Source organism: Cervus elaphus, chromosome 12 (assembly GCF_910594005.1).
Source record: "Cervus elaphus chromosome 12, mCerEla1.1, whole genome shotgun sequence".
In the NCBI taxonomy this organism is placed as follows: domain Eukaryota; kingdom Metazoa; phylum Chordata; class Mammalia; order Artiodactyla; family Cervidae; genus Cervus; species Cervus elaphus.
The window spans coordinates 2,588,283-2,614,962 of record NC_057826.1 but is presented as its reverse complement, the minus strand read 5'-3'; the positions used below and the strand labels follow the sequence as shown (position 1 = coordinate 2,614,962).

The following is a 26,680-nucleotide window of genomic DNA, read 5'->3' as shown; positions in this document are numbered from 1 at the left end:
TATCACTGGAGCTACCTAGGAAGCCTTAATTGGAATCGAGAAGCTAGAATTAATCTACAGAGCCATACTTTTTTTTTTGGCAGGGGAGAGAGATGTGGCTGGATTTGACCAGAAGCATAATCCAAAGCTCAAGAGACGAGGCGGCAGCGTCCTGCCTGGATTTTTCTGGAAGCCGTGTCCCGCAGAGCCCCTTACACGTGATGGCACGCCTCGTGGAAGGCTCCCCATGCCGTGAACAGATCGAGCCAGAAAGAGAGAACGCTCCCGCTGGTGCTGCGGGGGAGACGACGCTGCAGGCTGAGGCTCTGATGAGCTCGGTGCGCAGAGCTGCCCCGCAGACCTGCCCCGCAGACAGCGAGGCGTCAGCGTGCCGGGAGGGGCTGCGGGCCCCCCAGAGAGGGGGCTCAAGGGGCCCAGGTGCGGGGGGTGCCCCGGGGCAGGAGGGGGTCCTTCTGAGACACGGGGCTGCGCTGACCGGTTCTGTCACCTCTGGAGACGGCTCCTTGCTAGGACTTAACCGACTCCCAGCCTGCGGCCAGTCTGCCCGCAGGAAGGATGAGAGCGGCCCCACCCCGTCCGTCTGCCGCCTGGGGCCCGCACAGCGCCAGCGGCAGGCGGACGGGGTGGGGCCCGCTCACACGGGGGCGTGGCTCAGCCCGGGCGGTGAGCACGTGGGGCTGCGGACAGCAGCCCGCGAGGATGAGGCTCCGGTAACAGACGGGCCACGGGCCCGCGCGGGGAGCACGCGGGCAGGACCCCAAACGTGGGGGACACGCACGCACACACACCCCGAGGCAGGCTGCCCATTCCCCACCAGCGCCCCGGTGTCTGCTGCCTTTGAGTCTTTTGGCTAAGGGATCAGTTCAGTTCAGCCGCTCAGTCGTGTCCGACTCTTTTCGACCCCTGCACTGCAGCTCGCCAGGCCTCCCTGTCCATCACCAACTCCTGGAGTTTACTCAAACTCATGTCCATTGAGTCGGTGGTGCCATCCCACCATCTCATGCTCTGCCGTCCCCTTCTCCTCCTGCCCTCAATCTTTCCCACCATCAGGGTCTTTTCTAGTAAGTCGGTTCTTCGCATCAGGTGGGCAAAGTGGCTAAGGGATCGCCTCCCACCGTTTCCAGGCTTTGGGCAAAGCCGGCAGCGTAGGACACAGTGGCTTCCGCACTGAATGTCTGGGATGGTCTCCCTTCAGGAGGTGAGGTCCTGCCTCACATGCCAGGCAAGAAACGTCAGCTTGGGAGGGAAAGGGAGAGCAAAGCGCAGAAGAGCTGGGTGCAGAGTGTCCCAGTATCGGGGACACACACCTCTGACTATGCTTCTTAGGAGGCTGAGGGGGGCCCCTGGGGCCCGCCAAGTGCAGGAGCGGACGCTCAACATGTGCTCATCTCCTTCCGACGGCCCTGCTCCAATCTTGGGGCTTCTCACCCACTGGCTATGCCCCAGCTGGATTTCCAGGAGATCTGATGAGGCTTGGGGTCAGACAGGAAGGTGAACATAAAGCTGATGCGCTCCCCTCTGCCCAGTCATTAAGCTGACTTCTCCGCTGTCTCCTTCCATGACTTCCGTGGGCTTCCCGGTCCCTTCCTACCAGGACACTAGAGACTGCTCCTGGCGGGCTCACCAGGGCTGTGGCTGGGCTTCTCACAGAGCGAGGCGGGAAAGCCCTACGTGACTGCACAGCTTCATAACGTGAACACGGAGCTCTGAAAACTCAAAGGCAGCATTTCAACATAAGACTATGGACACCCCGAAAAAAAATTGTTACCATCTGTGTTATAGTAACGGAGAGGTGGGCAGTTCATTTAGTCATGAGAACACTAAAAACAATTAACTTCTTAACTCATCAGGATCAACCCTTTTCCCTTTCTATCTGTGATCAAGAATCCATTGATAATGGATCTTTATAAAATTGCCCAGGATCTGTTAATGACCAATCCTCTTGGCCTTTCCTCGCTTAGCTCCTTTATTCCCGTTCATCAAAATAATTTCTTTAAACCAACGATCACTGCAGGCAGTGACCCGTACGAAGGAAGGCACCCGAGCCCTACACAGCTCTGATCAAGCCAGTACGCCTGCCCCGTGATGAACTGTCCAACTTGATTTCAGAAACTGTTTCAGACGGTCACTGGATTACAGTCTGGTCTACTGTCTTCCTGCAAGAGTCATGTGAGAACCGAGTTCTTTTTTTTTCACTTCCGTGTAACTTCAAACATCTTTTAAAACCCGCACTACAGGTTAACTGCGAGTTACAGGGCTGCACCGCTTAGGCGTCTGCTTAGCAGTGGCGGTTCCTTCTCGGAGGTGTGGGCAGTCTTTATTTCAATGGCCAGCAAGCTGAGTTCAGCAAAGAGAGAGTGAGGATACCTTGCCTTCAGGACCAGGTAACTGCAGCTTTCGGCAGAGAGACGACTCTGTCCCGAGAACGCCTGGCTGTGCCTCTTGGGTCTTTTAAACAAAGGAACAGGGAAGGAAGGATGGAGTCCATTTCCTAAAGCTGCTGGCAGGCTAGGAGGGACGGTCTAGAACTCGACATCAGACAGCTGGGGAGGGTCTGGGAACAGATGTTCTCCTGTGGGAGATGCCACAAGCTCCCGAAGTGGGGGTCCCTTTGCTCAGCAGGCCGGGCGGCGCTTAGAACGAGGAGGGGGTCGGCTGCAGCACCCTGCGGCCTCTAACCGGCGAGTCCAAGCGCAGCAAGGCGGTGACGCCGTTATCCTGCCAATGAGCCACGGGCGCCGAGCTGGCTGCTCACACGGCTTCTGCCGGGAGAGGGACGTGGCAGCTGGGAGGACGAGGGACAGACGTCTGCATTTGGGTCATCGGTCATCCCTGGGAGAGCAGACCGTTCCAAAAACACACTAGGTTCCAGAGGTGGGGAAGAGACATCGGATGGCGCATAGAAGAGCAGTTCAAGGGAGGAAGCCAAGAGGTGTCTTGGGCTTGGCCTTGCTCGAGGGCCGACAGGAACCCTGCTTCTCGAAAGCAGCCCTGCCCTTCTGTCTGTATGACCGTGGGCGCAGGATGACACGGGACGGGGCACCCCGGTGTTGCCCTTTAGAGGCTGTTCCACGCTCCTGCACACCCACCTCACTAAGCTTTCCTCTCCTCGTCCTAAGACGGGAGCCTGCTATTCATGAGGTCCCCAAGGGGACAGGAATGTCTAAAAACGGCTTCCACTGAGTCCCACGACTGTGAGGGTGGGCCCCGTGGCCTATTCTAGCAGAAACGACAAACTCCCAGGAACAGCTCCTGAAGGAGAAAGGGTCTGTTCTCTGGGACTCATTCCTGGTCCCCTTCCTTGCCCCCCAAGTCTCAAGCCCTAAAATTATCTTAGCACTCTGTCATCTTGGAAATACACCTATGCATTCATTCACACACGTGCGTGGCCATGTCTCTCTACACACACGTATGGAATCACGCACTGCGTTAATTCAAAGTGATTCTATAAGTGGGGGGGTGGGGGGGCGGTCTGCTTGGGCATTAGTTCTTCCTACGGCCTTGTATGTAAAGGAGAAGGTTAAGTTCACAAACTGTGGTGCTGTAGGCTATAGAAATATCTACTCACAACCTGCTTGTATCTCAGGGGGAGTATTCAAAAGCATCATGGCAGTGGCAGCATCAATGTCAGGATCTGGAAAAATCAACCAATAAACAACATTATTTACAACGGGGCTGGTGTGTGTGTGCGTTCTTCCCCCTGCAAGTTACACTTTACGAACGCAATAGAGAAAAAAAAAAAAATTCAGGAACTTGGGTCTTCCATGGTTGGCCCAGTGGTTGAGAATCCACCTTCCAATGCAGGGGAACGAAGGTTCGATTTGCTCGTCGAGGAACTAAGATTCCACATGCCGTGGGGCAAGTGAACCTGAGTGCCTGCTTGTTACAATGGAAAGAAGTCCTCTCGCCACAGTGAAGGGCCCACACACGGCAACAAGGGATCCCGTGGGCCGCATCTAAGACCCAACACTGTCAAAAACAAAGAAATACATTAAGAGCCCAGAAACTAGAGGAGCATTCCCAAAGGTGACTTTCTCCCCGTTTGGATGTGCACAGAAGAACGCTGCTCTAGGAGGAGATTTAAGGGGCACGTTAGCAAGGCTTTCGGACACAGCCCGGGTTCCTCTGCATCACGCTTATTGTATGATTTGCACCGTATGCTCCTGAGAAGCTGCTGATCTCTGCACCCACTCAGCCTTTCCCCCTGGGGTGGAGGGGCAGGAGAGTGGGGGGACAATAGAAAGTTCAGCCATGGGAATCTTTAATGAGGTGGGGACGCTCACGGCATCAAGAAGAGAAAGCACTAACACACCTGCATCTATTGAGATACAAACAAGACGTTGGGTTGTTTCCATTTGTCAGCAGAACGCAAACCGTGTTTTATGAGGTTGTCGCAGCAGCGGTGGAGGTGGTGAAGGCATTAAACGCACACACACACGCACACGCTTCAAATCCAGAAAGAGAAAAAAATTACGGTTCTGATGTTGAACGTACAACAGTTGTTTCCACATTTATTATTGCTTTTAATATGGGACCAAAAAAAAAAAAAACCCACAAAAACTCATCACTTCATTGCTATCCGTCTTAGTAGGTTTCTGAATCCTTTCTGATCCACCGGTTGACAGATGGCTGGTTATACACAGACAGAAAAATATTATCCTTTTATAACCAAACTCATTTTCCTCTGAGAAACAGCAGCGCTGCTGCTATGGAAATGAAAGTCACCATGGCAACGGTAAACAACCCCCAAGAACGGTCACTGAATGGGCTGAAAGGAGCAGCTGCCCTGGCGCGGCGTCCCAGCTGCCCGGGGCGAGGCTCCCCGGCCGGGCGGGGAGGCCAGGCGACAGGGGCCGCCGCCAAGCCCTGTGCACGTGAAGGGAGTCGACGGCCACAGCCTGGCCCTGGAGATTGCCACCAGCGTGTCCCCTGCACCGGTGACCGATGACGGCGGGGGCCGCTTCACACGCGTCAGTTCTCATACCAGTTATACACCCCAACATTCAGTTTACTGCTAATGGCTCCATGGCACTTTATTGGGGGTTTTTATGCTAGAAAATGACTTTTTACTGTTTAAAAAAAAAAAAAAGTACATTTTTCATAACTTTATAGGAGCAGTTTAATTCCAGGGGAAGTAATGTGATGCAGTATAAAGCCCCACAGGCGATTAATAATAATATGGATGATGCTGGTTCCAAAAGACAATGTCTCAAAAAAGGAAAAAAAAAAGAAAAGAAAAGAAACAAAACAAAAGTAAATGAACTAGACTCTGTAGGCCTTTTCCTGTTTTACCTGCAGGAGGTCCATTACTTACACTCCACAATGGAGTGCAAGTTTATTTTGATAAGTACATTGTATGAGAAACAGGTAAATTAATTTATCTGACAACTCCTGGGGCGAAGTTCCTGAAACAGTCATCGATCCTCCCTGATCTTAAAATATTAATGCATACACCAGCTGAACGATGAATCAAACAAGTTAAAGTTAGACTCAGCGCTGTCAGGGCTGCTGCAGCGCCTGCCCTCTCATCTCCCCACCAAGACAAGGGGCTCACAGTGCCCAGGTACTGCTGGTGTCCCTCAAGCCACAGGCAGCAGGCAGCTCCCGGGAGGTCACGGTGGGGGCTGAGGCCTTCCTCTTTTCGGAAAAGGCCTTTCCTTTCTTGGGACTGAGAGAACATGCCCGTTTCCCCTCGCCAAGCAAAAGTTCTTTGCCGTCTTTGAGAATGCAAGTGTTGCAGGCAACCCAGGGCTCGCCTGCCTGTGGAGGGTCCCCACCTCCCCCGGCCACTCCCACGTGGAGTTTTCCTGAGTGACCAGGAGGTCTGATGGGGACAGAACAAGAGGAAACACAGGTAAGGAGTCTTGAGGCTTTTCCTGCTCGTTTTGTCAGAAAATGAAAGCAAGCAGTTCCATACTCTTCAAAAACATATCTGACCTCAGCAGGAAGGTGTCAGGGACCACAGACAGAAAGATATAATGAAAGAAATGCAAAGGGAAGAAAGAGAACCTTAAAGGGAGAGAGTACCCACATTGCATGGATTTTGCAGAACCTCAGTGGGGCAGCCCCAAGGGCAACACGGGCGGCGGGGAGAGCTTCAGGCCCACACAGCATCCACTCCAGCCCCTAACTCACCAGCCCCCATCGAGCCAGATAAACACACATGCTAAGTAAAACTAAGACGCTTCGGGACAAGCCCTCCAATCCTTTCTTCCACCCAGATTCGCCATGCCCAAGGCCTCCAGAGATAAACATTCCGCTGCTATCTTGGCGTTCCTGCTGGTCTCCAGGCATTTGGGGGTACGTGTGACACCCAGCCTTCCCACTGTTTCATTCATAATCAGGACCTGAACCCCACTCTCCATTCTGCATGGTCAGAGTCCCTGGGAGCATAAGCCCGAAAAGGCAGCAGAGGGAATGGAGAGAAGACGCGGAATGCCTCCATCATGACCTCTTGGCAGGTGAATTAGCAAACATGAGAACTGCTAATGGCATGAGAAAATGGTGAGGAAACATGTTTGTGCAGGTGTGTGCTCCCTGGTACGACGGTGCCAGCCCTTCCCCAGGGGATACAGCCAGAGTCATCCTGGGGGTATAGTTTGATGAGTATGACAAATTTTATACCACTGCTCATCGTTGTTCAGTTGCTAAGTCAGGTCCGACTCTTTGCAATCCCATGAACTGCAGCACGCCAGGCTTCCCTGTCCTTCACTATCCCCCAGAGTTCGCTCAAACTCATGTCCATTGAGTCAGTGATGCTATCTAACCATCTCAATCCTCTGTCAGCCCTTTCTCCTCCTGCCCTCAATCTTTCCCAGCATCAGGGTCTTTTCCAATGAGTCAGCTCTTTGCATCAGGTGGCCAAAGTATTGGAGTTTTAGCTTCAGCATCAGTCCTTCCAATGAATATTCAGGACTGATTTCCTTCAGGATGGACTGGTTTGATCTCCTTGCAGTCCAAGGGACTCTGAGAGTCTTCTCCAACACCACAGTTTAAAAGCATCAATTCTTCAGCACTCAGCCTTCTTTACGGTTCAACTCTCACATCGAGCGCTACTACCACCATAATCAAGATAGAGTAGAGCTCAGATACACATTTCCTTCACTCCAAAGTTTCCTTTTGCCCCACTGCTCTGGGCAACTACAGATTTGCTTTCTGTTAACTCATCTATGATGCAGGGTCAGGAGTTCATTCCTATCACTGTTCTTCTTCACTAGTTCTCCACTGTATAGAAACACTATAGTGTGTTTATCCACCCAGCTGTAGATGGACATCTATGTTGATTCCAGTTTGGGATCTTCCAAAAAAAAAAAAAAGCTACTGTGAATTCCTGGACCAGTCTTTTGCGAGGACACGCTTTCCTCCCCTTGGGTAACTGCTGGTAAGTGTCTGCTCAACTTCACAGGGAAACGATCCTCTTTTCCAAAGAGGCTGTACCACATATGAGTTCCAGTGGCTCCACATTTGTGTCAACACTTGAAACTGTCAATAAAACTTGAGCCATTCTAGAGCTGAGAAGGTCTATCCTGGTGGTTTTTACTTGCATTTCCCTACTGACAAACGGTGCTGACAGCTTCTCATGTGTTAACAGCCATGAGCGTATCTTCTGCGGAAAGCCTGTTCACGTTTGCACCTGTTTTATAGCTGGGTTGCTAAATTTCTTACTATAGAGTTCTGAGCTTTCTTTCAGCATTGCAGATGGAAGTCCTTTGTGAGATACTTTTTCTCTCCATAGCCTGTCTACCCAGTTTCTTAATGGTGTTTTTTTTAAATAAGTAAACGTTTGAAATTTTTGTAAAGTCCAATTTATCACTTTCTTTGATAAATTTTTCTCAATGATTGTTGTATCCCAACTAAAAAAATCTTTGTCTACCCGCAATGTTGCACAAAACTGTCTCTTGAGGGGCATCTCATGTTAGTATATCAAGTATAAACTCTATCTGGGTTCAATACTAAGATCCAAATAAATGAAAATGGAAGGGATCAACCAAACCTCTTTCTTTATCTGGCAGGCTGATGAAGCACAGACCTCCAGAACCACATGGGTCAATACAAGAAGGACGCTCCCTGACTCCAGATGTGCTGGGAGAACCCCAGGCAGCCAGGCCTGTACGTGAGATAGTCTCTCAGGCCCTCTGCTATACACGACGTGCCTTTATGCTTGTCACAGCCTGACCTCCTGTGTGTGCTCCCACCTTCAGAGAAGACAACCTCCCATCTCTCCTCTCTAGAGAGACGCTGAAAGGGACAGTTGCTCAGTCGTGTCCGACTCTTTGCGACCCCGTGGACGATACAGTCTATGGAGTTCTCCAAGCCAGAGTACTGGAGTGGGTAGCCTTTCCTTTCTCCAGGGGATCTTCCCAACCCAGGGATCGAACCCAGGTCTCTCACGTTGCGGGGGGATTCTTTACCAACTGAGCCACCAGGGAAGCCCAGTATTATTAAAATGTTTAAGTTTCGTCCCTTAAAAAAAAAAAAAATCAAGAAAGCAATGCACGCCCATTGTGAAGACAAAAACAAAACACTCGGTGGGTATAACGTGAGGAATAAACGCCTCCCCTCCCCACAGACTCAGTCCCAGAGTTACAGCTTTTTGCTCACCTGTCCAGAAACTACAAATATAGGCATTTACTGAAATACCAGCGCACATATACTCACGCACACATACCTATTTTTAAAAAATTGGTTCCTATGGAAAATACTTCTCTGGAAAGGACTCTTCCCCCTTATTTTTCAGTTAATGACAGATCTTGGCACACTTTCATGTTAGTGTCCATCAGCTGAAGTTTTTTTGCGATGACTTTTTCATGCAGAAAAACAGACCACAGGGACAGGAGGGACACGGCCTCTCCTTCGGACTGAAGACCCTCGGCATGCAGACACAAAGCCCGTGGAGCCGGAAACCTGGCCCGCCAGCGCTTCTCCCCACGGATCCAGAGGCCTGGAGACAAGGCCTGGGCACAGCCAGCCCCCTCCCCGCCCTGCAGACCAGCGAGGCTCCCATCTCTCCCTCCCCGGCCCATCATAGCCCTCGCTCCTCAGCCTCTCTGAGGGGCTCACTGCAGTGGCCCCCTAGATAACATGCTCGTTTTCATGAGCACACTTTGGGGCGGCTTCCCAGAACCCGCCTGCCAATGCAGGAGACAGAAGGGTCATGGGTTGGATCCCTGGGTGGGGAAGATCCCCTGGAGGAGGGCATGGCAACCCACCCCAGTATTCCTGCCGGGAGAACCCCATGGACAGAGGAGCCTGGTGGGCTACAGTCCACGGGGTCATAGAGTCAGACACGACCGAAGCGACTCAGCACAAAAGTCTCTCTGCCTACATCCCCACCCTGCTCAACCTGGCTTACCAGCGTAAGTAAAGAGGAAGATGTTTTTCGGGCCAGGAACTCTTTTTAGGAATGAAGATCCACTTGGCAGAAGCCAACCTTCTGATGTGCCTAGGGAATGAGGCTGAGGCAGCAGGACAGGAGAAGGGCACAGCGCCCTCTTTCTTGAGGGGCCGGGGGTGGGGGGGTGAGGGGGTATTGAGCTCAGCATCCTAGCACTGCAGGCCGCATCACTTACCACTAGGCTGGCTCGGTGAAACGCCAAGTACGCCATCATGGGAGCTTAATGCTCATCTTCAAAACCCAGCCCATCTCTAATCCCACATTAAAAAAAAAACTCCCCGCTTCTCAGGCTTCAGTAACAAATGTTACTTCTCTGCTGGCCCGGTTCCCAGCGGCCCATTTCAATTTTCATCTTTAATACAGCTGTCTTATCACATTGCCTCTTCTCTGCGCTATGAGACTGAAAAATGGTCACACATTTTAAAGATGTTTTCGAACCCTCTTTCTCCTGAAGGTACAGACATGATTATATTACCCTACAGTGAAATAGGAGGTAATGAAGTTTCCAGAACCAACTGTTCAGCTGTTTAGATTTAAAAAAGAAAAAAAAAAAGACTGTGGTTTATATTACCAAACTGTGGAAATGGTTTCTTCCGGGCACCGGGAGGAGCCTGCACCAGACAGGCTGCGGGGTCCTAGCCCCCCAACCAGAGACGCGAGCCGGGCCCGCGGCAGTGCAAATGCAGAGCGCTAACCACTGGCCCGCCAGGGAGGGCCCGGGGAGGCTTCTTCTCGGTGACTGTGCCGGGGAGCACGCGGCGAGGCCTGAGGAGGCTTGGCCTTGGCTCCGGAGGCCGCGGCTCATGAAGCAGCGACTGGTTTTGCTGGATCTGAGCGGGCTCCTCTTCCAAGGCTGCTGGCGGGCCGCAGACCCGGCACACGCTGACTGGTTTTAAAGCGCAGCGCACGGGGCTCCTGGCTCCGCCCACGACGCTCCCTACTTCCGCTTTCTGGCTCGCGGCTGCCAGAAACGCGTGCTCCACGGAGAACCTACCCAAGGGGCGTCTGCTGCCAGGCCTGCGGGGGCAGCTAGCGAGCAGGCTCTGACCGGCCGCCCGGGGGCCGCTGGGCCTGATGGCCGTGAGCAGGGGGCATCGGCGGATTGCGGGAGGGGCTGCTGATGCTGGGGGGCGGGAGAGGGGCACAGGCCGAGCCTTCCAGACTCCGGACTTCCTCCCTTTGGAAACCTCCTGTTTGGTCCTGCCTTCCTCAAGAGCAAAAGCCCACCACCCGGCGGAAACTGGGAAGCCAGCTCTGCGTGTGGCTGGCTTCCAGGGGTGGAAATGGGCATGGGGGCGCCCACGAGAGCCCCGAGCACCAGAGGACCTGGCCACAGCGATGTCTCGGAGGAAGGGTGCACCAAGTCCAAACGCTGCAGACAGGCTCAGGCTGGGGGTCCCCGAGACGAGAGCACAAGGCCCGCTGGGATGACGGGGGCACCGCGGGCCTGGATGCATACCTGGGGCTCGGATGTTGGCATTCCTGGGTGATACTCACTCTCACACACCCCCGAGAGGCTAACACTCTGGGCATCCATCTAGGCGGTTAGGGGGCTCCAGGGCACCTTCCTGGGGCGGTTTCCCCTCCCCAGCTCTCACTTCTCCCCACTGACTGGAACGTCGGCTCCTGCCCAGGCCCCACCGGAAGCCACTTCCTCCTCTAGCAAAGGCCACAGGATTCCCGGCAGCTCCTGCACCAACCCCTCCCCAGCCCCGGCGGTCCTCCTGGGGGCCTGGCCCCCACCAGGCGCTGCAGTGCTTGTCCCTGCCGACAGCTGAAGACTTCATTTGCAGAGCGTCTCCAACTAGCTCTGTCTTCAACTGGGTGGGCGTGCAAAGCATCTTTTCCAGAAGCAAAGAGCCCCTCTCGGAGTGACACTGGCAGGTGCGTGAGAGTCGGTGCCACTCGGAACGCTGGCATCAGCGCCCCAAGGCCCAGAGCGACTGCCTGCCTGGCTCTCAGCCGTCTTCCTCCCTGAGAGCTGGAAGACCGATGAACTCCGAACACCGGGCACACAGGAGTATAAATTACGCTGACTCACCAGAATTCCCAAAGGAGCTAGGGAGCCATCGATTTCCCCAGACCTGGTAGGTGACGACGGTCATCAGTGAGGACGGGTCAGAACTAAACCTCAGCCCATGCTTTCAACAAACTGAAGCGCGCACGCCATCCTGTGCAACCAACCACCTGGATGGTGGATGATCATCAGCTGGATGATCATGCAGCTGAACTGAAGAAAGCGTTTCCCATGCTGGGATCAGCCACCTTACCAGAGCTGCCCTCCAGCATGAGGAAGAGGGGCAGCTGCCATTCTGGACACAGCTCTACCCTCAGGTTAGGGCAAGGGTCACGCTGTACGCCTGGGAGCGATGCTCAGCATCTCCCTTTATTTACTTCCAGACAAGTATCCCAAGAACCTGTCTGCAGTCAGGGGATGTGGGTGGGGTGAGGGGAGTAAATAAAAAATGAAATAATTTGCCTGTTACAGCCCAGGAGGCTGGAAACAATCCTGTAGCTAGCAGTGATGGGCGGTTGGGTGAGTTTGGGGGGCAAGGGGCCCAGAGGGACATGTGCAGCTCCCCACCCCAACCCTCTGTGTCTGCACCCCAGGGCACGTCAATGAGCTCCCTCACTTCCGTACAACGGATTTCCAAAGGAACACCAGTGGTAAAGACGCGCCTGCCAATGCAGGAGACGTGGGTTGGATCCCTGGGTGGGGAAGACGCCCTGGAGGAGGGCATGGCTACCCACTCCAGGATTCTTGCCTGGAGAATCCCATGGACAGAGGAGCCTGGCGGGCTTCAGTCCATGGGGGTCGCAAAGAGTCGGACAAGACTGAGAGACTAAACAGTAACAACAAGTCTCTTATGAATGGACTTCCCTCTAGCTCAGCTGGTAAAGAATCTGCCTGCGATGCAGGAGACCAGGGTTCAACTCTGAGTCCAGAAGATCCCCTGGAGAAGGAAATGGCAACCCACTCCAGTATTCTTGCCTGGAGAATCCCATGGACAGAGGAGCCTGGGGGGCTGCAGTCCACGGGATCGCAGAGTCGGACACAACTGAGTGACTGAGCACAGGCTGGGGAGAGGCCTGCCCTGACCAGGAGTCGGCCAGAGAAGGAGGGACTTCTTTCAGTCCTGCTTTCAGCTCCCAGAAAGCAGGTACATTAGCGCTCTTTGGTCACCCTTTCTCAGACGAAGAGTCACAAACATACGCTACTAAAAACCTGAATATTCGTCGGAAGGACTGAAGCTGAAGCTCCAATACTTTGGCCTCCTGATGCAAAGGGATGACTCACTGGAAAAGACCCTGATGCTGGGAATGACTGAGGGCAAAAGGAGAAGAGGGCGGCAGAGGATGAGATGGTTTGATGGCATCATCGACTCAATGGGCATGGATCTGAGTAAACTTTGGGGTATGGTGAAGGACAGGGAGGCCTGGCGTGCAGTCCATGGGGTCGCAAAACAGTCAAACAGGACTTGGCGATTAAACAACAACAGCAATAAAACCTAGTTACTTACAATCTGCTTGGGGTACCTTTTTAAAAAGTGATTTTTGTTGTTGTTGTTTATTTATTATTCGCCCACATGGGGGACAAGCCCGTGCACCTCTGCGGTAGAAGCGTAGCGTCTGAACCACTGGACCGCCAGGGAATCATCTGTCCCGGGTACCGTGATCAACAGCGGAAGGAAACACACAGGCTCTCTTCCCTACACCCACACACAGTAGGACAGCGGGCTGACAGCATCGTGCCTCCCCGGGTCAGCGGGTCCTGGGAAAGCCCAGCTCCTTCTCCACTAGACCCGAGTCTTAGACACCAAGGGGGAGCAAAGCAGGGAGAAGCGGCCTTCCCGCAGGAGACACGGAGGCCCTGGCTCCCTATCAGCCTGCACACGCCGCACCAGAGCCCCGACGCTGCTCCGGGGGGACTGGGATGCCCTCTTCATCAGAAACAGTGCTGACTGCCACCGACCCACCTCCCTTGGCGATTCCAGAGAGGATCCAGGCTGCGGATTCTCGCAACAGGATTACTGGCCACTGAACTCTGTCTGGGCCGCGGTTTTAATGCTCAGCCTTTCATGCTTCCTGGTCTAATCCTCACCCCCAAATACATTAGGGGGAGAGAAGATAAAAGCACATCTGTTGCTTGGTGTTTGTGTGTGTGTGTCTGTCTGTGTGTGTGTAGCTCTCTGAAACATGTTTATTCAGAAACAACTTACACTAGAGAAGATACTGATTGAAACATCAAAACAAAGCACAACACAACAAAGCACTTGTTTCCTTCATCCTGAAGGTGAACTTTACAGAACGCCTGTCCCGAGACTGGCTCCTGGGAAACTCTACACTTTCTAAGGGTTGCAAAGAAGGTGGATATGATGAGGAGACTATAATTCCATTTTCGCTGCCTCATGCTTTCTCAATTGCATACAGACAGACTCTGGCCCCATCCATCCACTGTTGAGAACAGAAAATCTCATGAGGTTGTTAAGAAGTAATTCACTTTAGACACAACTAAATATGGAAATACATGGAAATGTAGATTCAAGATTAAGACTGCAAATACAAGTATCACAGAAATAAAAAGGATTAAGTTTTCTACTCAACAAGATTCACACGTAACGCTACGCTACTGGGAGAGAAGTCCTAAAGGAGATACCGACCAGCTGAGAAGGCAATCGGCCCTAAGGATGGAAGATCTCCGCACCTTGAAGGCCTGTGGGTGGGCAGGGTAGGAATGATTAGTGTAACTGTGAAGCGGTGAGCTGACCTTTTGGTGGGCAAATGGGAAACTGGTTGTAAAGACAATAAAAAAAACCAGAAAAAAAACAAAACCGAAAAAAAAAAAAACCACCCCCAAACCAGAAAAACAAACAAAAAATAACCCCAGAAGTTTTCCAGAACAATTTTGGGGAATGTCTGCATCCCTGGAACAAGTATTCTGTCTTGAGGCTACATGGAAGGATCTCTCTTATTTTGGATGTGCTTGAAAAAAGAACTGAGCTCCTTACTTTCCAACCATATAGCATACAAGAGTCAAAGAACCAGTCCATAAAAACACCCAGCCGGTACATCGTGGAATGAAGGAGGCCAGGTGCTGAGGGCAGAGCTGGTTGGGGAAGCAAGCTTGTAAAGGAGGGGAGTCCGGGCCGAAGCGGACTTCCTTCTGCAGAGCCTCTGTGTTTGTTCCGGAAATATACGTGCTAAGCCAGAGCGAGGTTTCCAGCGTGTGTCTGGGGCATATTTGTTTTTGGAAAAACCAAGAGGTGATCATCTCCAGACCATCCCATGAACAGACCCAGGTAGACCCTGAAGGTAAAGAGGACGGAAGCTGAGGGCGGAGGGGGTGGGGTGCGCTCCCACCGCGGCTGCCCACACACACAGAGCCATCTGGAGCTCGCCCCACTGGCCGCCGGGACAGCAACTGGGGTCCTTCTCCCACCGCAGAGGGCACTTCCCATCTTCCAAAAGGGAGGAAAGCTACAGCGAGTGTCAAACGAGCAAAACCAAACACGGACACTGGAAGAGAGCAGGAAATGTCTACGGGGGCCACCACCACCATGCAGCACCCGGGCTTTTCTCTCCCCTTCCGGGGTTCTTCCAGCAAGGCTGTCGGCCCCTCTTCACCGGGGAGCCGGAGCCCCGCCTGGGCGCCTCTAGCGTGGCTGGGCCCCGGGTCAGTGTGGCAGCTGTCCCCCAAGCCCCGCTTCTGCGAGCTCCGGCCACCAAGGTGCCTGGTGACAGACACGCAGCCCTGCCTGGGAGGCCAGGCAGGCACAGGCGGACCCTACAGCCACCAGCCTCCTGTCCCCGCGGATGGTGACAGCTCCAGAGAGTGTGTACGCGTGTGATGGGGGCGGGGGGCGTGGAAGAAAGAGGTGAGGACAGAACATGCATTCTAGAAATCTGGGCTTCGGCTTGACTGGGGATGGAAAGAAAAGGCTGGGAAGCCTAACTGTTTTCCCTCTTTTCTCAGCGATGCCTTGTGACTTGCGGGATCCTAGTTCCCCGACCAAGAACTGAACCCTGGCAGTGGAAGCACTGAGTCCTAGCCAGTGGACGACCAGGGAAGTCTGAAGACTGGTTTGCTCTAAGACAAACAAGTTGTTTAAAAAAGGTTGTTTTTTTTCTTCCTCTTTTTATTTAAACAAGTTCTTCATAGCCAACCTCACCTAAAACTGAACCGCATATTCAATACAGTATTCAATATTCAATACGGTATTCCCTGAATCTGGCTGATCACGTCAATAAAACAAAACACCAAAAACAAACAAAATGCACAGAAGTCCCTGAAAGTTACGATGCAAGTAGCCTGCAGGACTGTGCACGTAGACCGATGGAAGTGAGGACAAAAAATGGAAAGCAGGAACCAGATCCCAGTGCCTCCCGTTCTAAGCTGTGCTCCTGAGACCACTGACCTGTGTCTCCCACCAGAGGGCCGGCCGGCCGTGTCTGAACTCATGGAGCAGGTGGTACCCGGAGCGGCCAGGTACGGCTCCGCCACTCGAAGACGCCTCTGAAACTCCCACCCGCCTTCCCCGGGAAGGGAAGCAGTCTCTCCCTTCCCAGACACGTAGAGCTCTCCTGAGCGTTTCCTGCCGCGTGCCGGCTGTCTTCTGCTCGTCTCCTGTACACTCACAGGGTCTTCCCAAAGACAGGCAAAGAGGGTCTTCCCAAAGACAGGCAAAGAGGGTCTTCCCAAAGACAGGCAAAGAGGGTCTTCCCAAAGACAGGCAAAGAGGGTCTTCCCAAAGCTACTGAGCATTCACTTCCTGGCACAGTGTCGCACTTCTTACACGCCTGCCTTACTTGCATTTTGGGAAAAAGAAGGAATTCCTTTTGCTACGGAATTCTTGGAAAGGATGCTTGCTTCAAGAGTGGAAGACGCACTGCGGCCCACATCTCCTGACAGCGAGCCAGCACTGCAGGTGTCTGAGAAGCCTGCAGAGGAAGCAGGAAGAACCTGGTCCTGTCTGCCAACTGCAAAGACCATGACTCTCCTAGGTGAGGACCTGGTCAACAGCTCGCAGTCACGGGCCTTCTGGTTCTCAAGAGATGGCCTTTGAAGGATGTCACATTCATTCCTCAGTCAGTGATCAGTTTCTAGGTTCCGCTCCTTCCAGCACCTAGCATGTGAGTCAACCTCAAAGGCCTCCGTGGGCTTGACATTTCCAGACTGTGATCTTGCCTGTAACACCAATTTCAAAGGTGGAAGAAACATTAGTCTTACCAGTCTCAGAGGGGCTTCTATGCAAACAAGGGGCTTCTGAGCAGTTTGTAACCACATCCAAAGAAGCTATAAAGATTATCGAGGTGCTGAGAACTTAGGGTAGAGTCTGAGATCCATAACAAACAGAAGAACTACATGGTTAAAACTGCTGGTGGTAACAGACTATGATCACTACCACTTCCCAGGAAATGAAACCAGGGTTTCCTGGAGAAATGGCTGACTCCCGGCCTGGCACAGGAAATACACACAGTGAGCCCAGAGCAACTTGTCATATCAGATACTACACTTGATCTTAGCCAAAAGGCTGAGAAGCGATTGTCATATCAGAAAACACGACTGAAGTCCACCGGCTTCATGTCAAAAGGACTCACAAAGGACGACTCAAAGGCCCTCCTATTGGCCAAAGGTGGGACAATTTGAGCTCCCTTGAAGGTAATAACTGCATTCAATTGAAACACATCAAACATGCTTAAACCCAATCATTCATAATAGTATTTTTAAAAAACTGAAACTCACTGGAGGACTGACTCATTCTTTGAGAACTGATAAAAGAAAGAATCAAGTGATCTCTCTTCCTTTCCTATACGAAGTATGTCTGCATTAACTAAGGGACTGAAGGGGAGATGTTTCTCTGTAGAGAGATAATCAAGATCATATGTGAAAAAGGAAAGATGAGTTTGCATTGGCAAGATTTTACAAGTCCCTGCTGAATTCCCTTATTATCTTTATTTATTACCACATAAGCAGTGGCAATCAATAGCTGCTAATATCACAAAAAAGAAAACAATCAGGTGCACTATACACCTGATAGAGGAATTACATCCCACTTAGAGATCATCTTACTAAGAAAACCAGTGTTCAGCCTGAACTCTTCAAGCCTTCAGAGCAATGGTTCTCAACCATGGAGTGATGGTGGCCCCTTGGGGACACTTGGCAATGTCTGGAGACATTTCCGTTGTTGTAACTGACGTGTGTGTGCATGTGCGTGTATGGACATGTGTGTGTGTGCTCTGACATCTAGTGTGTAGCGCCCAAGTATGTTGCTAAACATCATATAATGCACAGGACAGCCCCTCACAGCAAAGAATTACCTGACCCCAAACATCCAGGGCCAAGGTTGAAAAAGCCAGCTCTCAGTGGAACCCCCAATTCATAGTAAATTTAGGGGACTGGGGAACGAGTTAAAAGACAACACAAGATGCAATCAGCAGAGTCTAGACTCTGGGAGACAGACAACCTCTTCAACTACGACAGCTGCAGCAAGAAAAGAGATAATTATGGGGAACCTGCAGATTGAGAGAGACTTAAGGGGCGTATCAATTGATGACAATGTATGAACTTTATTTGCTTCCGGATTTGAAAAATAAATGGTTAAAAATGGACTTCTCTGGTGGTTCAGTGGTGAACACTCCACATTTCCACTGCAAAAGGGCACAGGTTTGGTCCCTGGTTGGGGAAGTTGCTACATGCAGCACGGTACAGCCAAATGGATGAATAAAAATACCCCCCAACCCTGTAAGCAATCAGGGGAAAATAAAACTGCTTAATTACTAAGGAATTTTCTTTTCCCTGGGTTTCATTGAGGTACAATTGATATAAAGCATTGTAAAATGACAATCAAAGATAAATTTACCACAATAAATTTAGTTAAATCCACCACCTTACATAGTTAACAACTGTTTCTCCTCGTGCTGAGAACTTTTAAGATCAAAGAAATTATTATTAAAAGTTATAAGGTGTATTATTGCTATTGTGGTTGTGCTTTAAGAGTTTCTACCTTGTTGAGCTAGCCATACAAGAAGTCACGTGATACCCAGGGATTTGCTTCAGAACTCCCATGACGTGGAGGTGGAAGGTGGTGAAAAATGGGAGAGTCAGATGGAACAACCTGGCCAGGATCTGATGATCACTGGGGGAAAGGCAATAGGGGGTTTATTATCATTCTATTGAAAAGCTCTAAAAAAAGTTGGGAAAAAACGGTGGCAAAATATACACCAGTCCAACCATGCCAGATGCGGAATATGTATGCTCTTTATTAACAGAAAGAGGGCCCATGACTCGGCGCTCTGGGTGACGGTGGGTTCTGAGAAGGCCATCGTGGAAGACGGGCTGAGGTCTAGACTCAGGGAAGCTTGATTTTCCTCTTGAACACGAGTTAGATTTGATCTTCCACTAGAGAAAGCGTTAAACAGAGTTAAACCCAACACTTAAACAGCATGATGATGCACAGCAGGGCCAATTTGTGTGTCTGATGGTGCTGGCCTGGTGGAGGCTGGGGGCTCGAAAGAGGGGTCAGCGCCCTCCTGACCCCTGCAGGCAATTAACTTATACTTCCAGGCAGGAGGTGCTATTATCTTTAACTCAGCAGGCACAACTGTACACAATTAGAGGTCATAATTACGGCTCTCTTTTTTAAAAAATGTGACCACAGTATCCAAATTGACCTCCTGCGGCAGGGCCGTCCACATGCTGGGAAGTACAGAGAAGGCGGGGGCAGGGGGCCCGGAGACGGGTGGTCAGAGCCCCCACGCGGTTCCTAGGGTCGGGAGACCGGCCTGATCCCCCACGGAACGTTGATCTGTTTGGGGTTTGCTAATTACCGTTTTCCACCGAGATACATTTTATTTCTTTAAATAGACACAGGCGGGCCAGAGACTAGCCGGAGCGTTAGGCCGTCTTTTTGACCACAGGAAAAAGGCAAAGCAACCGTGCAAATTAACATGCCAGTAATTACGTGCGTCTACTGGCTAATTAGCCACGTAATAACGGAGTTGAAAAGATCAATTCTGGATCATTTTTCCATGTTAGTGTTGTGTGAAGTTGTTACAGAGACTCCACTTCAGAAATTCTGAGCTACCGTTATTTTGTTATGTCTGATAATCGGCCCCGCCTAGCGATATTTCTGGCTTAGGTAGCCCAAATCATCATAGAGCGTGGATCATTTCGCCGAGAAATAAAACCTACCTGGTTTTTTGTAAAGTCAGACTACTCTCAGCTCTAAGCAGACAGTAATAGAATTTTTGAGCTCAAAGAGACCCTGTAAAGTCACCTGTAGATGAAAAGCCCAAGGCAGGTCCAGACAGCGTAGGGGAGCAAACGAGCTGGCAGAAAACCACAGGGTGAGGGACGCAGAGAAGCATCTCTGGACCAGCCGGGGGTCAGCACCTCCTTGAGTGGTCATGTTAACTGCAATTCCCTCTTCCAACACACAGTCAGGCAGCCACCCTTTCTCATACTCCTTTCCTCAGGAGCGTCTGATTCTCCACTCTTCACCAGTAGCCACTCAGTAACCCTGACAAACAGCCAACTTCTTTCCAACAGTATCTGAAATGCTCAGGCAATGCTTGAAAAATTGGAAAGAGAGATAATCTCTTGCAGGCTGAAAAAGGGGACCAAAAATTCCCGAGTCTGATACAAGTGTTTTCAAAAGGATGAGACGATGTCAAGTCACAACATTCACAGCCAGAGACGAGTCTCACTTAGAGGCCTGAGATGTGTGGTTTTCCACCAAGATACTTCTCTTGAATAGAAGAGCCTCGGGAATCAACGATGATTCCCTATATATTTGTAAACGCTTTCTCTATTCAGAAAAGAAAAACTTAACTGCTATTCAGAGGTGCCCAAAACTGAAGTTTAAATAGAAGAATGATTGCCTTACTGCTTTCATAGGCATGTCACTATGAAGAAATACTACTTTACTACTGTTTTCTCTGGGTTCAGTAAAAGAAGTTGAAAGAATGGGTCTAAATACATCACAACAAAGGTATTTAATTGGAACTTGTTCCTTTGCATCTCTGTGTAAATCACTGCATGATACACTAACGCAAATGCATTGATTGAGTTCATCCAACCACTGTGATGAAAAAGGGGGGATGGTTCAGTGGCAAATTCTTCAAGTTTTACATTATTTATTGGAACACTCCATGCTGTTACTCAGCCTAGAAGCTACTTCCGTGTTTCACAAGGACTTTTGTAAACTACGTGCCGGGACATCACGGCTCCAGGACTGAGGTTTGCCTCCACACCGAGTCCACTGTTGCCGCTCAAACATCCTATTAACATAAAAGGCTTGGCTCCCTAGAGCTTTGGTTTACTGCTTAGTAAATCAATGTCCACCGTATTTATCCCTAAGTGCTATTTGCTGCATTAATTTACACAAACAAGCGACAAATTGAATGCCTTCATTTGGTATTTCAATTAAATTTTGAATCTGGACCGCACATTTCATTTAGCTATTTTTTGGCCCTGGCATATGGGGCAGCCTCAGCACCAGTGACTGAAAGAGTTAAACACACGGGCTGTAGGTCAGCCACGTCCTGTGGGGGTGATCCGACTGCACCTTTCAGGGTAAAAATGTTCCTTCTACATTGTAAAATCTTGGCATCTGCTGAGCAGCAAATCTAGCTCATTTTGTTTTGCTTTATTTTATTCTCAAAAGGAACTATACAGTCTGGACTACAGAACACAATTAATTTCTACATTTCTTCCCATTCTCTGGCCGCCTATTTTCTCCATCGAAACCATTTTGCCAAAATACAAAAACCCAAATAGACTAGCTAATGAATCCAAAGTGGATTTAATTTTATTGATTCCATTTCCCACAAAACTGTTCATTTATCTCTTTTTCTTTATTTCATTACCTTGCATCTGGAATATTCCGTGGCCCACCAAACCAGTGGGCGCCATTCTATTTGTTTCTCTCTGCAGAGTGCAGGGGTAGACGGAAGAGAGCCTACACTTGAAGCAATTCTGGAGATTAAGCTTCCCAAGAATATTCACTTTTATCTCAATCTTCATGTTCCAAAATGGCCAAGTCATCTTGGTCGTGTTTATTAACCAAAGGTAATAGGCAAGATCCTAATCAGAGCTTCCAAGTATGAAGCCGCATGAATCAATTCTCTCTCTGGGGATGCGGACAGGTGGTTCTCAAGCCCCACCGCAAGACCCCACGCGCATCCTGGGACCTGAGCTGCAGCATCCTGGGCTCCTGGTGGCCACCCAGAGAAAAGCAGTTTTCCAGGAAGGGAAGAGCGGCTTGCCCTGAAGACAAGAGCAGGAACCCATCCAGGCGGAGGGGCCAGTCGGTTCACAAGGAAGACGGCTACGGAATCTGCAGAAAGGGCCTGTGCACACTGTCGCTCTGGGCATGGGTCCACAGCTTCTAGCCAGTCGTCTCAGGGATGGATTACACAGAAAAGGGTAAGAATCACCGGCTTTACACTCACTCATCAGAGATTTCAGCCTCACCCTGTAGCGCATCACTGCCATTGTTGAGTTGCGCAGTCGTGTCCAGCTCTGTGTGACCCATGGACTGTAGCCCGCCAGGCTCTTCTGTCCAAGGGATTCTCCAGGCAAGGGTACTGGAGTGGGTTGCCCTTTTCTCCTCCCGCGGATCGTCCTGACCCAGGGATGGAACCCACATCTCCTGCACTGGCAGGCGGATTCTTTACCGCTGAGCCACCCGGGAAGCCCCTGCAGTGTCATCACTGAGGACAGAGCTAAATGCGCTCCTCTTGCTGAAAGGTAGCATTCCGAGTCTCTGCTCTGGAATGACCCTGAAATCTGCAATGCCAAGATACACTCTGTGAAGAACTGAACATTTGTGTCCCCCCACAAGATTCATATATTGAAGTCCTTACCTTCAATGTGATGGTATCTGGACATGGGGCCTTTCAGAAGGAATGAGGATAGATTTCAGCATGAGGGTGAGGCCCTTGTGATAGGATTAGTGGCCTTATAAAGAGAGAGAAACCGTCTCTCTCCTTGTGGGAGGATGAAATGAGAAGCTTGCATCTCCAAGCCAGTAAGTAAGCTCTCACCAGAAACCAAATCTTGCTGGACCTTGATCTTGGACTTTCCAGCCTCCAGTCTGAGAAAATACTTCTGGTGAAGCCACCCAAACTGTGATTTTTGTTATGGCAGCTGGAGTAGACTAAGGTACGTTCCTTGGTGGTGGGGGTGGTGCTGGTGGTTCAGTTCAGTCCAGTCGCTCAGGCGTGTCTGACTCTTCGTGACCCCATGAACTGCAGCACGCCAGGCCTCCCTGTCCATCACCAACTCCCAGAGTCCACCCAAACCCATGTCCATTGAGTCGGTGATGCCATCTGGTCATCTCATCCTCTGTCGTCCCCTTCTCCTCCTGCCCCCAATCCCTCCCAGCATCAGGGTTTTTTCCAATGAGTCAGCTCTTCGCATGAGGTGGCCAAAGTATTGGAGTTTCAGCTTCAGCATCAGTCCTTCCAATGAACACCCAGGCCTGATCTCCTTTAGGATGGACTGGTTGGACCTCCTTGCAGTCCAAGTGACTCTCAAGAGTCTTCTCCAACACCACAGTTCAAAAGCATCAATTCTCCGGCACTCAGCTTTCTTCACAGTCCAACTCTCACATCCATACATGACTACTGGAAAAACCATAGCCTTGACTAGACAGACCTTTGTTGACAAAGTAATCTCTCTGCTTTTTAATAGGCTGTCTAGGTTGGTCATAACTTTCCTTCCAAGGAGCATGCATCTTTTAATTTCATGGCTGCAATCACCATCTGCAGTGATTCTGGAGCCCAGAAAAATAAAGTCAGCCACTGTTTCCCCATCTATTTGCCATGAAGTGATGGGACTGGATGCCATGATCTTAGTTTTCTGAATGTTGAGCTTTAAGCCAACTTTTTCACTCTCCTCTTTCACTTTCATCAAGAGGCGCTTTAGTTCTTCTTCACTTTCTGCCATAAGGGTGGTGTCATCTGCATATCTGAGGTTATTGATATTTCTCCTGGCAATCTTGATTCCAGCTTGTGCTTCCTCCAGCCCACCGTTTTCTCATGATGTGCTCTGCATATAAGTTAAATGAGCAGGGTGACAATATACAGCCTTGACGTACTCCTTTTCCTATTTGGAACCAGTCTGTTGTTCCTTGTCCAGGTGTAACTGTTGCTTCCTGACCTGTATACAGGTTGTATTATCAGAATTCAACAATTCATTAAAATTGTATGCAGCAGACTCTGGATTGCTCAGCATCTACATTCCATTGGCTTTCTAGCCGAAGAGGTTGGAAAGCTAAAATTCTTCATTTTCCAGACTCCCTTGCAGCTAGGTCTCTGGGTGTGAATTCAGCTCTGCCAATCAGATGCAGTCAGGTTGACTAAAGGCACGGGTGAGGTGAGGCCCTCTAGCTGTCTGAGTGGGCATACAGGAACAGAGACATTGGGTCTTCTTGATGTGGCCATCGGGGCCCATTCTCAAGTGCCCTCCTTGGGTATTGAGTGGCAGCTTCAGGAAAGGCAGTGTCCCTGGGTCACAGACAGGAGGCGTGTATTGCAGGTACAGTGGTTTCTCTGGTGGTTGGTCCTACAGGATCTGGAAATCATGCCTGAAGGGCTAGTCAAGACTCCCCTCCTCTGGCTCTTTCCCCAATTTGACAGGCACCTAATATGGTCAGGATGATCCTCCAGAGAAGGAAATGGCAACCACTCCAGTATTCTTGCCTGGAAAATCCCAAGGATGGGGGAGCCTGGCAGGCTGCAGTCCATTGGCTGGCAGAGTCAGACATGACCGAGCACACACACACAGAACAACAACACCCTATATGGCCTCTCTTTCTGCGTCAACCGCCTAGAACACTTGCCGTTTCCGGCTCTGTCTCCCAGACACAGGACCAGAAGCTCACAGGTGAGAACCCGGGGAGCTGCCAGCCCCCACCAGAGCAATGGGAGGATGGCTGGGCTGGTGAAGTCAGCCCCAGTCTGAAGCAGTCACCTTCTGCAGTTCTGTGTCTAAAGAGGGAAATGAACACACTCAGATCTCTTTAACTGACATCACTTCCAGGAGATACTCAGAAGTGGCCGACGCTTCTCCCGTTCTATGAGGCTGGCGAAGGGTGGGGGGACCTCCTCACTCACTTCTTTCTCTGGGCACATGGGTACCTTCTTGGCATGCTCCTGGCTACCCAGGTAAGCCACTCAGCACCCTCCACACACACGGTGTCTTCTGAGGAACAGGAAAACTCTGGAGCTGATCAGGGACGTGTCTACACACCCGTCACCCCCGCGCCCCTCTTCCCTGCACACAGCACGGCCTTGCGACAACCTCAGTCAGCACTGAAGCCTTGCTTCCCGCCAAAGGCCCTGTTAGAAAAGGGCACGGATGTGTGGAAACCCTGACCCTGGCATTCGGTTCTGTTTGAGGCCTATTTCTTACCCCTCTCATAGCAAGTCACTATAGATCACCCCTGTTCTCAGAGCCAGGCACCTCAGTGGGATGTGCGCGTGTCCTAGGAAGGACAGCGCTGTGTAGACCACGTTTCTCTCTTTGCTCTTGTCGTTAGGGAACTCAGGGCTGGGTTTTAAATCAACCGCTGTTATTCTCTTGGCCTAGACTTTTGAAGTATAGCCCCTAGGAATGTCCCTCCCTTTCTTTCCTTCCCAATATAGCTACTTAAATTTATTTATTCTGATGTGGACCATTTTTTAAAATCTTTATTGGACTTGTTACTGTATTGCTTTCTGTTTTATGTTTTGGTTTCTTGACTGAGAGGCAGGTGGGATCTTAATTTCCCGACCAGGGATCGAATCTGCACCTCCTGCATTGGGAGGCAAAGTTTTAACAACTGGACCACCAGGAAAATCCCTACACAGCTACTTTAAGAAAATCGATAGTAGGGACTGCTCATATTGTTGCTTCTTGTGCTTTTATGATCATAAATCATCTCCCTTCTGTTTTTAGAAATAGGTGAGGCATACATAAATACAATATTTGCTTTGGGCAAGCCACTGATCTGAGGATAAGACCCTGCTGGCTCATGTAAGTGAGGAAAACTAAAGAGGGATAATGGATAAGACCCTTTCTCTTTTGTTCTGGAGGAGACAGGAAGACTGCCACCCAGAGACAATTAACTGTGTTTCTAGAAAAGAAGCAGGCGATCCCAGCACCTGTGATGTAGCTGCTCAGGAGCATAGTTTATTAGGCTATTGCTGCCTCTAACTTTTATCCTCGCTTTGACAATATTGACGAAGCCCATATTATCACTGCACTTTCTCAACTCATACATAGGTCTTCCCTCAGTGAGCTTTCTCATAGATTGTTCTTTTTTTTTTTTTAATAGATGTTGGCTAGGTGGTTTTCTTTTTAAGTCTTCACTGAATCTGTTACAATATTGCTTCTGCTTTATGTTTTGGCTTTTTTGGCCTTGAGGCATGTAGGATCTTCCCTCCCTGACCAGAGATGGAACCTGCCTCCTGCACTGGAAGGTAAAGTCTTAACCAGTGGGCCGCTAGGGAAAGTCCCTCTCTCCGATTCTTGAAGAGTGAAAAAGGAAGTCTCTTGGGGTCAACAGGCAAGCACAAAAGGAGCAAATCCCCAAAGTTAATAAGCCAGTGTGGACACTCTCCCAACCGCGAGGAGGTAGCTTCTCTGTATTGTCTTCCAACCAGGGGGCAGGTTCCTTAGCACCAAAGGCTTCTGTCTTCTTATCTGTTAAGGAGGGAGATTTCTTATCTGTGAATCAAGGAGGCTGGACTAAATACCTGCATTCTATCACCAGTGAGGCACTGTTTTTTGGCCGCTGAGGAGGTTTGTCTGTGAGTCTCCAGCAGGGCCCAGGCCCCGGCCGCCCCCGCCGGCTGCAGGTTCCAGGCTGGGCAGAAAGAGCCCCCGCGCCGGGCCCTCGTGTTCGGCGAGTCCCTCCCCATCCGTCTGCTCAGCTGCCCCGACAACTCGACGGCAAAGGCCGGGCCTCGTGCCGCCGGCTCCAAATCGGGCAGCTGCCTGCCCGGTTCGCTCCGGGGCCCACGCGGGGAGCGGACGGCAGCGCGTGGCGGCCTGAGCCGGGCGGGCGCCCGCCGACCCCGCCGACCCGCGCGGCGCCCCGGCCCCTGGACTCGCCCGGAGGCGGTTCAGCCCGGACAACTAACCGCCCGCTGCGCTTTGTCCGACTTTTCCCCTCGGCCAGCGGGGACCAAGTGGTATTTGCTTAAAAGAAAAAAAGGCAACACAGGCGACAACTAGCTCCTTGGGAGCAACACAGTTCCATTTTCTGATCCCTATCAGAGGGTCAGACGCTGTTCCGA

At 50.8% G+C, this 26,680-nt stretch overlaps 2 protein-coding genes and 1 pseudogene across 10 annotated transcripts in view; all 3 read right to left on the bottom strand.

Annotated features, from left to right (window-relative positions):
* Positions 1-26,680, bottom strand: part of FOXN3 (forkhead box N3) — a 439,226-nt gene that overhangs the window by 33,074 nt on the left and 379,472 nt on the right. For 7 of the 9 annotated variants that reach the window (XM_043919231.1, XM_043919228.1, XM_043919230.1 and 4 more), the window contains one exon: positions 3,569-3,634. The exons of 1 other annotated variant lie outside the window; for it this stretch is intronic. In XM_043919231.1, the coding sequence (XP_043775166.1) occupies positions 3,569-3,634 (66 nt within the window). The remainder of the gene's footprint in view (positions 1-3,568; positions 3,635-26,680) is intronic. One more of the 9 variants, XM_043919235.1, reaches the window with a different exon arrangement.
* On the bottom strand, positions 8,403-12,089 carry LOC122704481. Its single transcript, XM_043919237.1, has 2 exons — positions 9,570-12,089; positions 8,403-9,442 (listed from the first exon to the last, which is right to left on the bottom strand). The coding sequence occupies exon 1, from the start codon at positions 10,849-10,851 to the stop codon at positions 10,030-10,032; it is 822 nt and encodes a 273-aa protein (XP_043775172.1). The 5' UTR covers positions 10,852-12,089; the 3' UTR covers positions 8,403-9,442; positions 9,570-10,029.
* On the bottom strand, positions 16,772-16,938 carry LOC122706074 (annotated as a pseudogene).